Genomic DNA, 13,774 nt, shown 5'->3' on the forward strand with positions numbered 1-13,774 from the left:
AATCTAACACTTACTACACTGACCCACACCAGAGGTCAGTCATGTTCTTCAGTACTGACAATTTAGGTTCACAGCTTTGGTACACCAGTATTGAAAAAACAGCTCTCATTGTTACAGCACACAATTGATTCATTCATCAACACTGCGTTAAGTGCAATCCCTTTGAAAATATTAAAGGCCCACAAGAGACCAGGATCAGAGCTAAGCTGCGGATCTGCAATTATTTTCTAGCTTGACTGTATTTTGGAAGCTGCTTTGGATCACATCCTTAATTTGGTACTAAACTGTAACTGATTCTTCCTTAAGCCACAAAGCTCAGTAATTACTGCACCCACTAGAAAAGCAAGTCTCCCTGCAAAGCAAGTTAAAAGGACATGCTACTTCCACTGAAGATAAGAATAAGTGATTTAGACTTACCAGTGTTTTCCCACACAGGAAGTTGATGTTGCTTTGAATTTGGTGCTGACTGCCTTGCTGGGAACATTTCTTTGTAGTGTTGAATACCAAAAGAGTTTTAGAACTTTCTCGCAGAGTTAAGCTACCTGGGGTATGAAAAAAAAAAAAAAAAAGAAAAAATTATCACAGTACTGCACCTTCACAGAAGCTCGCAGACTCCAGGGTCAAGCACAGAGCAGCACGAGACATACCAGTCTAGGTGAAAACAGTCTTAAACAGAATACAACTGAAGACTTTCCTTCGCAATTCTTGTGATCTTTAAAATATAGGTCCCAGTTAAGACAGTATTTGATCTTTCTAATCACTTCTACTTCCTCAAAGGCTTGTAACCAAACACTGTTTTGAACTAGTTTCAAGCATCACAATTCACTCCTTCCTCCCATCAGCTTCTATCAGCTTCTCAGCCTTTGTGCCTCTTATAGGGATAGTGTCAGCACAATATCAGAGAGAATCTACTTAATGAAGAATTCAGTGGTGCCTGGACACATAGGCTGTACTGGAATTACCTACTGCTGAACCCAGCACAGTCCCGCTATATCAGCGCATGCCCTCCTGGGCAGCTCTCATCTCCTTCAGTGCAGTCCACATGCTGCACGTAGGCTGGGGTTAGTGATACATCACTGCATGTCCCTCTATACCCAGCACCTGACAGGAATGGAAAAAGTGAAACACATTTCAAGCCATGTCAACAACCAGCTCAATCCACTGAAATGTTCCTGCTCAAACGTACTTTGGTCAGCATTAAATACCAACTCCTTTTAGATGTAGCATGCTAACTGCTCATTTTTGCTGGTAGATTTTGCTGCTGCAGCACATTTGGGTTGAAACAGAGAGCGCTATAAAATGTCCGTATTACCTAGCTTCCTCCTTTCTGCTTTTATGCCTGTGCTAAAGAATGACAAATCTGCCATCACTGCAGACAACAGCTTTGTGTCCAGGTCTCTTGCCATTTCACAGAACTTTGCCCAGCCTATTATCTCCCCACTTAGAGCAGGAACAGGCAAAAACAATCAAGGCAACATTTCACAGGCATTCCAGCCACTGTTACCAGCTGCAAGTGCTTTCCCTAACAATGTGCTCTTTTGCTTTCTTTCTATCAGGTTACTCAGCACTATCACCCAAATTCCTGCAGACTGGAAAAAGATGCATTTGTGATAGTTTCTGATAGCTATCAATTACTTTGAAACATAGCAGGGAGAAATCTACTATAGTCATCAAGCCGAAATGGTAGCAACCAGAATGCGAACTTGACAGCCAACCAATACCACAGTTCATCAGTACTGCAGGGTGTGTCTATTGATGCTGTGTTACAGAAAGCCACATTAAGATACTAACACCTAAGCAGCCACTCAACAGTATCCATCATATATATAATCATGGCAACAAGACAGATATATCACTCCCTACCATCTGCCTTCTCAAGGGAAGGTAAGAATGGAGACTTGTCAACCCAGAAGAAAGGTAGCATAGAGTAAACCTGCACATAGCCATGGTGCACAGGATTTGTGTCAGGCTGAGAACCTGCTGCAGTTCCGTACGTTAGCATAGCTGCAGTTCAGAACCAGTTCTTCAGCACCTAGAGGCTATCGGCAGTTCCTGCCTTTCCTATGTCTTGGCACTCATTACCAAAAGATTGCCTTCAAGTTTTAAGGCTTCCAGTATTGATGCTGATTCATGTTTTTTCTTCACGAGGAGACTAGAGGGAAAGAAGGCAACATAACTTTCTAGTCTGCTTGAGGACTCAACTTAGGCTCCTGTACACATTAGTTTTCTCCCAATTCTGAGAATATGTTAAATTGCTCTAAAGGTTTTGTTAGCTGACTCCAGTTTCCACATTTAAAGTAATATTCAAGGCAGGAAAATATAAGCAAAAAAAAACAAGCAAAACCAGTATGTCTTGCTTAAGTCAGGCTAATATGATCACTTCTGTTCTTCCTGTGTGAATGCTTAAATCTAGTTTAAAACCTTAGCAAGTTCCTAACACAACTCTTCAGCTGCACATTACACATAACGTGAGCAGGGCTGGGAGGAACAGTCTCAAACTACCCAAACTACCTCCTTGCACTGTCAGCTTCCCATGAATGTCATTCCAGAACACCAGTTCTGGAGCAACATTCACCTCTTCAGTCAATCACATTTCATCATGATTTTAGAGATGCAGTCCTTCCATTAAGCATCACTGAAGTCAGCTATTACAGCTTACCAAAAAATATAGTATCAGATTCACTTTAAAAAGTTGCACTAGATCAGTAAAGGCACTGCCCACAACAACTTTTACTTACTTATTCCTTAGTCTTTTCAGCTGCCTGGAAGGAGAAAGGCTATCATAGAAGGCATCCAAATAGCTGTCCATAAGAAAAGGACATTGGCAGCTATCTAAGCTAGTCTAAGAGAGACTTATTTACAAGCAAGAAGCTTGATAATCCACCAGCATGGCCTCAACTCAGTGATGGTGCTGAAGTTTCAATACAACCCAGGGCAGTATGTTGATGAATAGCAGATGCCAGTAAGAAGTTTCAAATCATGAACAAGAACAGAACTAGCAATCTGGACAGAGAAAAAGTAAAACTCCATTTCAATGTTAACTGTACTGCTTTGATTCCCTAGTTTATTGCAGAGTGGTTAAAAAACCTCGAGCAGTATTTGCAGCTTAACCGTTGAGTCTTATTTCTGTTTGGCCTCTTCAGGACCAAGTCATTACCATTGTTGCTCAGTTCTTTTCCATCCAGTAGCAGTCAGGTGATAAGACACTCTGCTTTGCATAGAATGGAATATGTGCTACCATTCACAGTTATGATACAGCTCTCTACTCCTCCTTTCAAAAAGGAAATGTGAGATCTAGAGGCCTGTGTAGGTGTGACTCATAACACTTCCCTGGAGAGAACAATCGTCTTCAAACTGCACTCAGGCAGACACATTTCAGTCCCATTAAACAGAAAATACTAAAACTGTAGCTCACATGATCCTTCACTTTGTGATCCACCTGCAACTGAATGCTCAGAGGCGAGACCAACTTCGGTAGGAAACCAAGTTCTTACATATTTTGTGAATGAAAAAACATTAGCAGCGTCAAGAGGTCTAGTAAAATATCATGCTTCTCAGAATGGAAGACTGTCACACACCTAAGTACAAGTGGCAGTTTTGTATCTAACCAGTCATTCCAGAAAACTCTGAGGCTTAGATATAATGCCCCACAAAAAGATAATAAAGCCATGAGTTGAGACATGCTTTTTACTCATCACACCGTGATTTGAAGTTGCAACTAGTTTGAAAAGTACTGATTGTATCACTACAGCTAAGAGAGAGGAGTGGCTTACTAGACACTGTCTGCATGCATGTGAGAATCCTTTTTCTCACTATCTTCCCGCGATCCAAGCTTATACACTTCTACTGATGACTCAGAGCTTCTCTTAAGAGCTGTCTGCCATGGAAGGCAAGATCGGTCAACATAATCAAATTCACATATCAAATCTGTAGGAACAAAGAGGTGGTCTGAAAAGATAATACTCTAAGAAAGCTACCACATTACTGTCAGAAATAGCTATCAGCAAGCCTCTTCGCTGGTTTCAGTAGCTGAAGAAGTAACATCTACAGTGATTAAAACTAGGAAAATAAGTACGCAAGTACTGTTCAAACTATGAGCTGTTTCTAATTGAGGACACCACGTGCAAGCATGCACCCTGGAATATGCCAGTTTAACACTTATCTCAGCACCCAATAGTCCACCACACACTTAGGATATCAAGGACATCTCAGGATTACTACAGCAGCCACCGGACTTGAAAAACTGAAAAACAGAGGGCTGTACATCATTCACTTCCTCTGTGTCTAACAACCTAAAGACATCCCAGAAAGTTAGCAGTACTCTAGACTGCATATGACATAGTTACCTAACTCTGTCAAAGAACTAATACAACATCAAGCTAGTTTGTAATTTTTTCCAGTGTTTAGTATCAAGTTTCAAACAAGGGTATGCACACTGTATATCCTACCACAAGTAGACATGCTTATTTCTGCTTGAGATAGTGTGGAACTGTGCAGCACTAGGTCTCCAGTAGTGAGACCAGAAAATAAATTTCAATGAATTACATGAAATTATGGATTACACATTAAACCTACAACAGAATGAAGTTCTGAACTGTTTGGAAAAGAAAAATCTTCACTAATTTATTACGAAGTTCAGAAAAATACAGATATGGGACCTTGCACTAACATGACTCTGAAGCACCGCCAAGGAAGGACACTTCTTTACTTACCTACTGACATATACGCTTTCTTATCAACATCATAGGCACAGACTGCACTTGATCTTCCACAGTCTTCAACACCAAAACAGAGGTTTATTTTATAAAACACACGTTTGTCTGTATCAATTGCTTCCCATGTGTAGCTGAAAAGAAAAAAGGTTGTTAGTATCCACATTTATGCTGTCATCCTCTAGACACCAGTCCCTGAAATAACCAAGTTGTAAAGTTCAGTGTACCATTACATTAAGTTCCTTATTTATGTTCTAGATCATTAAGTATCAGAAACAGTTGTTACTGAACCAGGGCCAAGAGCTAAACCCATTTAGCCACCTGCGAAGCATATATTTCATCTTTCTTGCAACACCCAACCAATCACTTTTTCCCCTCAAATCCCTGCAAAGGCTGCTCTGAACAGGTAGATTACAGGCGGTGAGTCCTTTTCCTTGAAAGCCTGATAAACCCGTCAAACATCTTGGGCACGCAGTATGCAATTGCCCTTCAGCAATACCCAACAACAGTGGAAGTATAAGACTCAGAGGACTACAGCAGCAGTCCACATCCCATCCCCATCAGCTGCAGATCCATTCACCTTCAAGTGAAAAATCAGACTTGAATTATTATTTGCATCTTTCTGTCTGAATACTGTAAGAATCTTAGGACTTTGCTGCACCCTTACGCATTTTTCAAGTAACTCAATATTCAAAAGACAGTTCCTGTAGAGTAACATCAAAAGCTGGAAAGCAAGCAGAGCTATCTATGAGAGACTCAATGAAAGGGACCATGCTAGTACAACCACATCGGGGGAAAAAAAAAAAAAAAAAAAAAAGAAATCAGCTGACCAAAATCTGGTAGAGGAACATGAGCCTCTGGTTAAACACAATGGGGAATAAATCAGAGTAACAGAACATAATAAGATGTAGCGTAGTAGCTCCAAGGACACATTTAAGGACTAAAGACACATTTCCCTCCTCACAGTCACTGAGATAACAACGCTGACATGATCAGTTATACAACATGGCACCACCCAAGTTAGGACTATGCCCAGTTCGACTGGTCTGGAGTCAGGAGCTCCTCAGACAGGCTGATTTACTGGCATAGTGCACTGTCCAAACTCCATCAGGAAGGCCCAGCTCAGTAAATAATCACTATCATCAGCTTGGCTCAGCTACATCTCCTCTAGTTCTGGCAGGAGCATGCATCCTGGGGATTATACTGATTTTTGCAGTGTAAGAGATTCCCTAGCTTTTTCATCTGAAATGGCAACTTCATTAGGATTTAATGCAGATTCATCACATCAGGAAACAGAAGGCAACACAGCAATTTATTAGGTACTCCAGATATTTACAGCTCACCTAGGGTTTAATGAATCTGACCTGCACTACAGGTTAGTAACAAGTCGAACAAAGAGGCAGCCTTCCTCTTTCAGCCATTAACAGACTAGAAGTTGACCGGAAGCTTTACCCTTACAGTTCATCTACCTTGATCTCTAGCTCATAGGTGCTACTTCCCTCAGTGCTGCCATACCCTCTATCCTCCCAGGAAGAAAATCCACTCTTGTTTCACTTTGGAAGCCTAATTCTTGCCTAAGGATAAGACAGCAGCAGCTCAGCTACTTTGTTCTAGATTTCTGAATCCCTCAAGATCTCCTCTGAAATCCATTGTACTGCATCGCTAATCAAAGTGCCAGCAGTAAAATATCACACTATTTTCCATTTAATCACTGACTACAGGGTTCTTGGCTTCCTTGTACTACAGCAGCCCTAATTTTAATCTGCTAATGAGAATGGCTGGAACAAGTAGAAATGGTTTCAATTCACAGAAGGAATTCTTTATTCTTATTACAGAACTAAAAGGCTCAAAAAATAACATATCAAGTTCTAAGTCATACCTGAAACACTAATAAAAACTACTTTTTATCAGCATGATTAGACTCGAGGACTGTGTCTCAATCCTAGACAAATACTTGCCACTATTCTTCCCTCACAAATAGTAGAGCTGACATTTTACCATCATACTGGTTAGCTCTTTCTTGCATTTCTGAAGAGGTAAAAAACAACGCCTATGCAGGAATTAAGCTATAGTACAGGAAAAAAAAAAAAAAAACAGGAAGGGATTGTTGTACAACAACATATGATCCCCCCTCCCCAAAATTGGAAGAACTTGGCTCTGGCTTCAAGGGCTCTGAAGACTGAGATCAAGACTAAAACATATTCTTTTCCTCCAGGAAAATGTATATTTCAATCATAATACAATTTCCTCAAATACAACCCTGGAAAGTTAATATTCTGCTGAAAAAAATCCCAAAGGCTCCAGTGCTCTTTTTTGACTGATTTTGAAAGACTACAGAAGTAGTAATATATAATGCTAAGATGATAAATTGCTGATCAAGTAAGCATGGTTATTCAGCACTTTTAGATGATTGGGAAACTAAAATTTATTTTCAAATTGAACTAGAATCTGACTCCTTTATACAACTGAATTATCATCTATTAGAGATTAGTTTCTTGCTCTTCCAGCTCCATGTTATGAAAGAGAAGAAATCAATACCTTTAAGCCAGTTTATCAGCGTGCCAGAAACAGAAGAGAAACAAGATGAGAATACTCACAAAACAGAAACAAAACAGCCCCCAAAGTGAGCCTCTCTGTTCCTTCAGACCTCTACACAAGAAGTCTGAGGAATTTTTCTAAACAATCCAGGGAAGTAAATGTGGGATTTCTTGCTTCATCATGTTCCAAACCACACCTCCAATGGTACACATAAGCAAACACCTACAGTAGTTTCTGAGTACCATCACTTTCAGCTCTGAGGGAAGCTCAAGAGCCTTTTCTTTAAAAGAAAGCCAAAGGGGCAGGGCTTATTCACTGGACTGCCTGAACACACCAGAGCACAACAGCAGGTTGGATACCATCTAAGCAGCTGTTCTAAAATCAGATGCAAAATACACATTCACAGTGAAAGTCTGAACAATTTCCCACACAAATAAAGCTCCTGACATTAAATCAGTGTCTGGGGATAGGTTCACATACAGCCCTGCAGCATATGCTTTATGAATACTGTATAATCAACGAATATTAAGATGTTATAATTACGAAATAAACAAGAGAGTTAGGCAAAGCAGATTATGATAACAAAAAGAGGATAGAAAGCTTACCCATATCCTAGGCTCACTTACAAAACTCCAGCAGAGTGGATCTCCGGAAGAGATCCTTCCCCACTGGTAGCCAGCTCTTACATAGGTCTAGGTGAACTGCCTTCACCTATGCTCCTCTGGCTGACTCAGTGCTCGCCTCAGGTGATCAATGAGAGGTTCAGGCCATGACTCAGCAGTTCCCATACAAATACAAACTGATCTCTGCCACATCCAGTAATGGAAACAATCTACTCACAGCCTCACCGCCATCCCGACTGCAGCCCATCCACATGAAGGGCTCTCGTCCAGCTGCCCAAAAAGTGCCTCCTGCCTGCAACTATGTCATGGTATCACCCTCCCCTTCCCAACCTGCTCTGGCCAGTTAGTTATCCAGCTAGCAGAGTAACTTATGCTTACGACATCCCAGATTCACCCCAACTTTATAGCAACAGCTCTAACAAGACAGAATTGGTTACAGGGGTGAGGACACAAGCAATTAACTCACTGCCTGCTGTGGGCCACAGTCAGAACTAAAGGAGCAAGCACAACCTGAGAAGCATGTTACTTCTGAAGTGTCAGCTGCAGACAGATGTGAACTTAGTCTGTACTTTGTAGAAGGGAAGAACTGGAAAAACCCTCAGTACCACTGCACCAAAGACAGAGCAGCAGAGGTGGACACAGTGCAGGCAGACATGCAGCATAGATCTAACCCCAGCAGTCCTAATAGGAGCCACCGCACAGCTGATGTGATATGGGGGTGCCCTCTGTCCCATGAGTGCAAGAAAGCCACCTGCTCACATACCACACCTCTGAAATGGCCATTTCTGGTGCAGTTCATAAGTATATGCCCTGAAGAAAATTGCAAAAAAATCATCTCTACTGAAATCATAACATAATGCCTTGTTTATAGATAACATCCTCACAAACTGTCTCACCATTAGAGGCCCAAAATACATCTCTACTTTCACCTCTTGGGACAAGTTCTCCTCGTTTTCCCTCCCTATCTCCATTGGTTATTTCTGGCCCCCGCTTACAACACAAGCCACATTTGCCTCAATGTTAACATAGTGACAACAACAGGCATTGCACAGCAGAGGAGGCCAGGCTAGCTCCATGGCTTGGCACAAGGCAGCTGCAGCAGGCAGCTCCCACTGAGGCAGCGCCAAGGCCTGGCTGAAAGCAGCTGTATAAACAGCAGCAGCAAGCACTCAGACTAGGCCTGCCTTCAGGTCAGCCTTTGGTCCTTCATGGAGCCAGGGGTTGGACTTGATGATCCTGGTGGGTCCCTTCCAACTCGTGATGTTCTGTGATTCAAGATGCCAAAACAGTAATAAAGCAGTGAAAATAAAAATCCTTTCCAACAAATTGTAAGACCTTTATGCATTCTGTTTATATGCCTTTACTGTTTCACAAAAGAAAGAAGTGAAAGTAGCATGAAAAAGGGAAAACACATGTGCTTCAGAGAGTCTGGTTTACCTTCTGGATGAGTATCTCTGGCACTGCAAGTTGTCAGATTTCAACAAGGCAGCGAGCCAAAGCACATGCACCAAGTTAGAGCCACAAGCTGCTTCCAGGTCTGAGTACTGGTAAACCACCTCAAAGGAAACAAAGCACTCAACAGACCAGGGCTGCCTTTCTCACAACCACACTGCACTTCCTGCTTCTTCAGGTCCTACTGAAGAAGCGGAGTATCCCCCTCCCCAACAGCTATAAAGCAGCTACAAGTAGACCTTGCTCTCCACGCATACCATACCAGCTGGTTTTCTTGAAATGGTATGACACAGACCTCTCAACTCCGAGACGAGGTAACCTAAAAATCACTGAACTATACCTCATTAGACATCCAGCAACTTCTCTGCTGGAACACACTGCAGGGACTGACACCTCTGTGAGCCTTCTGCAAGCAGGCTCAACAAGCACAAGCAGACAAGCTTGGGAACAGTCTCCAGAATGACCCACCCTAATCTTATGCCAGCAATTTAGATCCACTACTTCCCATGGAAATCACTATTAGGTGTGGCTAACGTTTTAACATAAGCATGCATGGCACAAACTTGTTCCTCTACTAAAGACATTTTTCTTTAGAGAAAGAGAGCGCTCAACTGGCACAAAGTACAAAGCTATCACTATGCCTCAAGAGATGAAAAAAACACTGATCTATCACTACTCATGCTTAGCTCTACTCACGTTTACTCATCACTTTTTCCAGCCACCACGCACAGCACATGTCTCCAGGCAAGGTTTTATGCATCATGCATAGCAGTCTTACAGCTACACCATGAGCTATTCAGCTTTCTCAATCCTTGCATACGCTTTGACATTTCATCTTTTGTGATGCAGTCTAATTCTCATCCACTACATCATGTTATAGAATGCATAAAAAAGAGATAGTAATTTGAAGCTCATATGCTGAGAAATCATATTTAAGCCACTACAGTGGCAGCTTCCCAGGCTTATGAAGCAATCATGTACATACACAATTAGGTCTGGTAATTAGTTACTTATGACATCTCCCACTTAAACATGTCAAAGCACTTAAGAGAGCCAAGTTAAGTTCAGCTACAGGTCATCTCTGCCCAGCACATGCTCCTGCACTGAGGCTACACCAACACTAAACCCAAAGCTTCTAGTGGTGCACAAGAGCACATATGTGGTTTCATGACAAATACTGAGAGGAACATACATACAGTTCTGTTCATGTCAACGGCCAAGCGCGTTATTTCAAAATTCAACATTAGGCTTTCAACTTGAAAGACAGCAGTTCTGCCTAATAACAGACCTGTGACTTACAGCTAGTCTGAGTATTCCTTTCACTCAGGAAATCTAAATTATACAATCTATGCACTGACTCTCATCCTTGCACAGGAGACAAACATTATCTGTCACCAAATAATCTACACTAGAATATACGCAGAACAGCAGAGGAGCTTGCATACTTTTCCTACTACACCACTACATTCAAAACATACTCTTTGTTTTTTTTTCTTTTAAAGAGCATAAGAGAACTGTCAAGCTTCATCTTGTTGATATTGAAGCACACTGATTTAAAGAACAGATGACTAGTAACTTCCTATATCCAACCAAAAGCTTTGTATCCTTTCCCAGATTTTGACATTGCAGCAATTCCAGATGCACCTTAACACAGAAGATAAACACTGCCTCTATTTATAAGTCACATAGCATCACAGTCAGCTTTAGGAGAGCACAAGCTGTGACATTCAACAAAGTTTCAGCAAAGGAAAACTTTTTCCTATTTCCACTTCCTTGCTCTTTCTCTAGGCTGTCCACAAATACCCACAGTAAGGCTACAAGAAACAAGCAATATAAGCTACCCAAGGTTTAGGCAGTCTCACGCTACAGTTCCAACAGACAGAAGATTTGTCTCCTTTTTTTCCCACTACTAGAACCCAGATTAGGTGCCTCTCTGCTACTACTTAAAACCTTAATGACCTCTATTCTCAAGTCCAAGATTTTCCTTCCTCATGCAGCTTTTGACATTCAGGCACTAGAGAGCCTGCTGCAGCTTCACCAGCCTAACCAAAGGCCACACAGAATCCAGTACACGAGACAACAGTTCTTGTAAAACTAGTCAAAATCTTACTTAAGGCAGCACAGGGACAGATTAGACTAGCCCAAGAGCTGACCTGCAGATCCACATCAGATCTTACAGCTTACAGATGAGACCTCAAGAGAACAGTGTATGTGCTCAAGCCACTTAACCACATCATCCCCCCGTGGTGTAGCAGTTTTCCTGCAGAACAGATCTCCACAGCATCTTCAAGAGCTTGCAGTTTGACAGGTTTGCCTTTTCCTTTGTCCTTTCTACATAACTAGCCAGAAGTTTTGAAGCTTTTCTTCAGGAAAAAAAAAAAAAAAAAATAGAAAGAAAGAAAGAAAAAAGCCAGACAGGACAGCCAGCACAGGTTTTTAGAGGCAAGCGTGGCCCTCAATGGCATTCCTAAAAGTTTCTCTAGTCGCAAACAGACATGGAACAAAACCAAGGCAGATGCTGACACGACTTCATACCATTCTCAATATGGGAGCAATCAAATCATTTAGGGCAATTAAAGAAGGAAAGAAGAAAAAAAAAAAAGAAAATACACTTTAAAGCCAGAGGAATTGAGAATTTGAGAGGCACAATAGCTTCTCACTTCTGTCCCAATTTCACAATTAGGGCAGTTACCCCTCAGAAAAGTTTTATGCTCACGTGTTGACCTCGTAAGAAAAGCTATCTTCTCCCCTCCTCCCTTTCACCACTTTTTTTTTTTTTTAATCGCTGTGGCCACAGATTCTGCCGTTCGCTCACATGACCCAGACCACCTTCGCGCTGTGCTCAGGGGCTACACTGCTGCTCGCCCGGTAACACTGGTGAAGATAAAATACTCCTGTAAGCACCGCAGCATAGCCCAGCTCATTACTGAAGAAAGGAAGACCAGCAAGACATATTTCCCAAGCCAGATTCCCAGCTGAACGCATTACCGGAACAGGCCAAAACACGAAGAACAGTCATTCCCATGCAGCGGCTCTCGTTATTCAAGGCTTTCGCAACTAAATCAATTACTGGTATGCGGCGGAACCCCCGGCAAGAAGCCGGCTGGGAGGCGACACACGGCGCAGCAGACACGGGCACGCTTCCCAAGGGACAGCCGCACGCCGGAGCCCGGCCTCGGCCGCAGCCCCCGCCTGCAGCTTCCTGCGAGGGGCGCTCACGGCGCCGCCCATCCAGGCACCCCGCCGAACGCGGCGTTACGCCTGCGGACAAACGCTCGGCAAGGCGGATTCGAGCCCCTCCCAACCCGCGCCCCTGCCGCCCACCTGCACAGATCCTGGAAGAAGGGCTCGTCCAGGGTCGCGGGGGCCGCAGCGCCGTCCCCCAGCGGCAGGCAGAGGAGAATGAGAAGCAGCGGGGCGAAGGCGGCGGCGGGGCGGGCCATCGCGACGGCGCGAGCCGAGCCGGGCCGAAGCGGCTGCCCCGGGACGTCAAGGAGCGCCGGCCGCCAGCAGCGCGTCATGTGATCACAGCCCGCCCACCGCCCGGTCATGTGACTGCCGTCATGTGCAGGCACGGCGATCACGTGACTTATTCCTTTCCTCCCCCCCCAGGCGGTGGGTGAGGGGGTTTCGCTTCTCCTCCGCCCCGCGGCTCCCGGCACGTGCTTAACGGTCGTAGGGGAGGGCGGCCTGGCTGCGTGTGGTGCGGTTTGCCCTCCGCTGTGAGCTGGGGGTTGGGCGAGGCATCAGGCGGCCCTGTCTGCGAAGCGTGCTGGGTGCAGCGCGTGGCTGAGTTGGACAGGCGGCGCCTGGGAACGTTAGAGGGGATTTTAAGCGTCGTTCTCAGAACGCTGCAGAGAAAGCACAGAATTATACGTCTCCAAGGATGAGGACGGAGCAGGCGGTGGCAGCCTTGTGGTGACAGGAGTATTGCTACACCAGGAGAGCTGTGTGGCAACGAGCCCGGCCGCAGCCCCCCAGAGGAGAGGCTTGCATAAGGCTGAGAAGCGGCAGCTCTGAGAGTGGGGAGAATGAAAAAAAAAAAAAAAAAAAAAAAAAAAAAATTACATTTCTGAAAGAGAAACAGCTGTCTTACAAGTGTAAATAAGTTCTGCCCAGGAGTCACTGATACAAAGAAATGCAAAAGGCCTGTAACTGAAATGGCTTCTACTTGTCCCATCTGGTGGCATCCACAGGAATAAGGCAGCAGTAGAGCTCTGCTTCTGCAGCAGTTCACTTCCATTCCAGGCTGCCCTCATGTTTTTCTCCTCTTTACCCTGAAGTTACCCATTCCACTTCCATCCTTTCCAGCTGCACTCAGTGTTGTTACAGAGCACCAGCTGGCTCGAGATGCTTGTCTGGCTGAAAACAGGCATGCCTTTTGAGGCAAGCTGCTCTCCGTTTACTCACAGCTCTGTCACAGCCTAAGTCAGCTTGCTGCAGATCAGT

At 43.8% G+C, this 13,774-nt stretch overlaps 1 protein-coding gene across 1 annotated transcript in view; it reads right to left on the reverse strand.

Moving 5' to 3' along the window:
* The window catches only part of IGF2R (insulin like growth factor 2 receptor), a gene marked incomplete at both ends in the record, with an annotated part of 52,529 nt that extends 39,761 nt beyond the window's left edge, over positions 1 to 12,768 (reverse strand). The window contains 3 exons of the mRNA XM_079550682.1: positions 418 to 538; positions 4,709 to 4,846; positions 12,650 to 12,768. Of these exons, the coding sequence (XP_079406808.1) occupies positions 418 to 538; positions 4,709 to 4,846; positions 12,650 to 12,768 (378 nt within the window). The remainder of the gene's footprint in view (positions 1 to 417; positions 539 to 4,708; positions 4,847 to 12,649) is intronic.
* Positions 12,769 to 13,774: the final 1,006 nt, after the last annotated feature.

The sequence above is a fragment of the Tetrao urogallus genome (assembly GCF_951394365.1).
Source record: "Tetrao urogallus genome assembly, chromosome: 2".
In the NCBI taxonomy this organism is placed as follows: Eukaryota; Metazoa; Chordata; class Aves; order Galliformes; family Phasianidae; genus Tetrao; species Tetrao urogallus.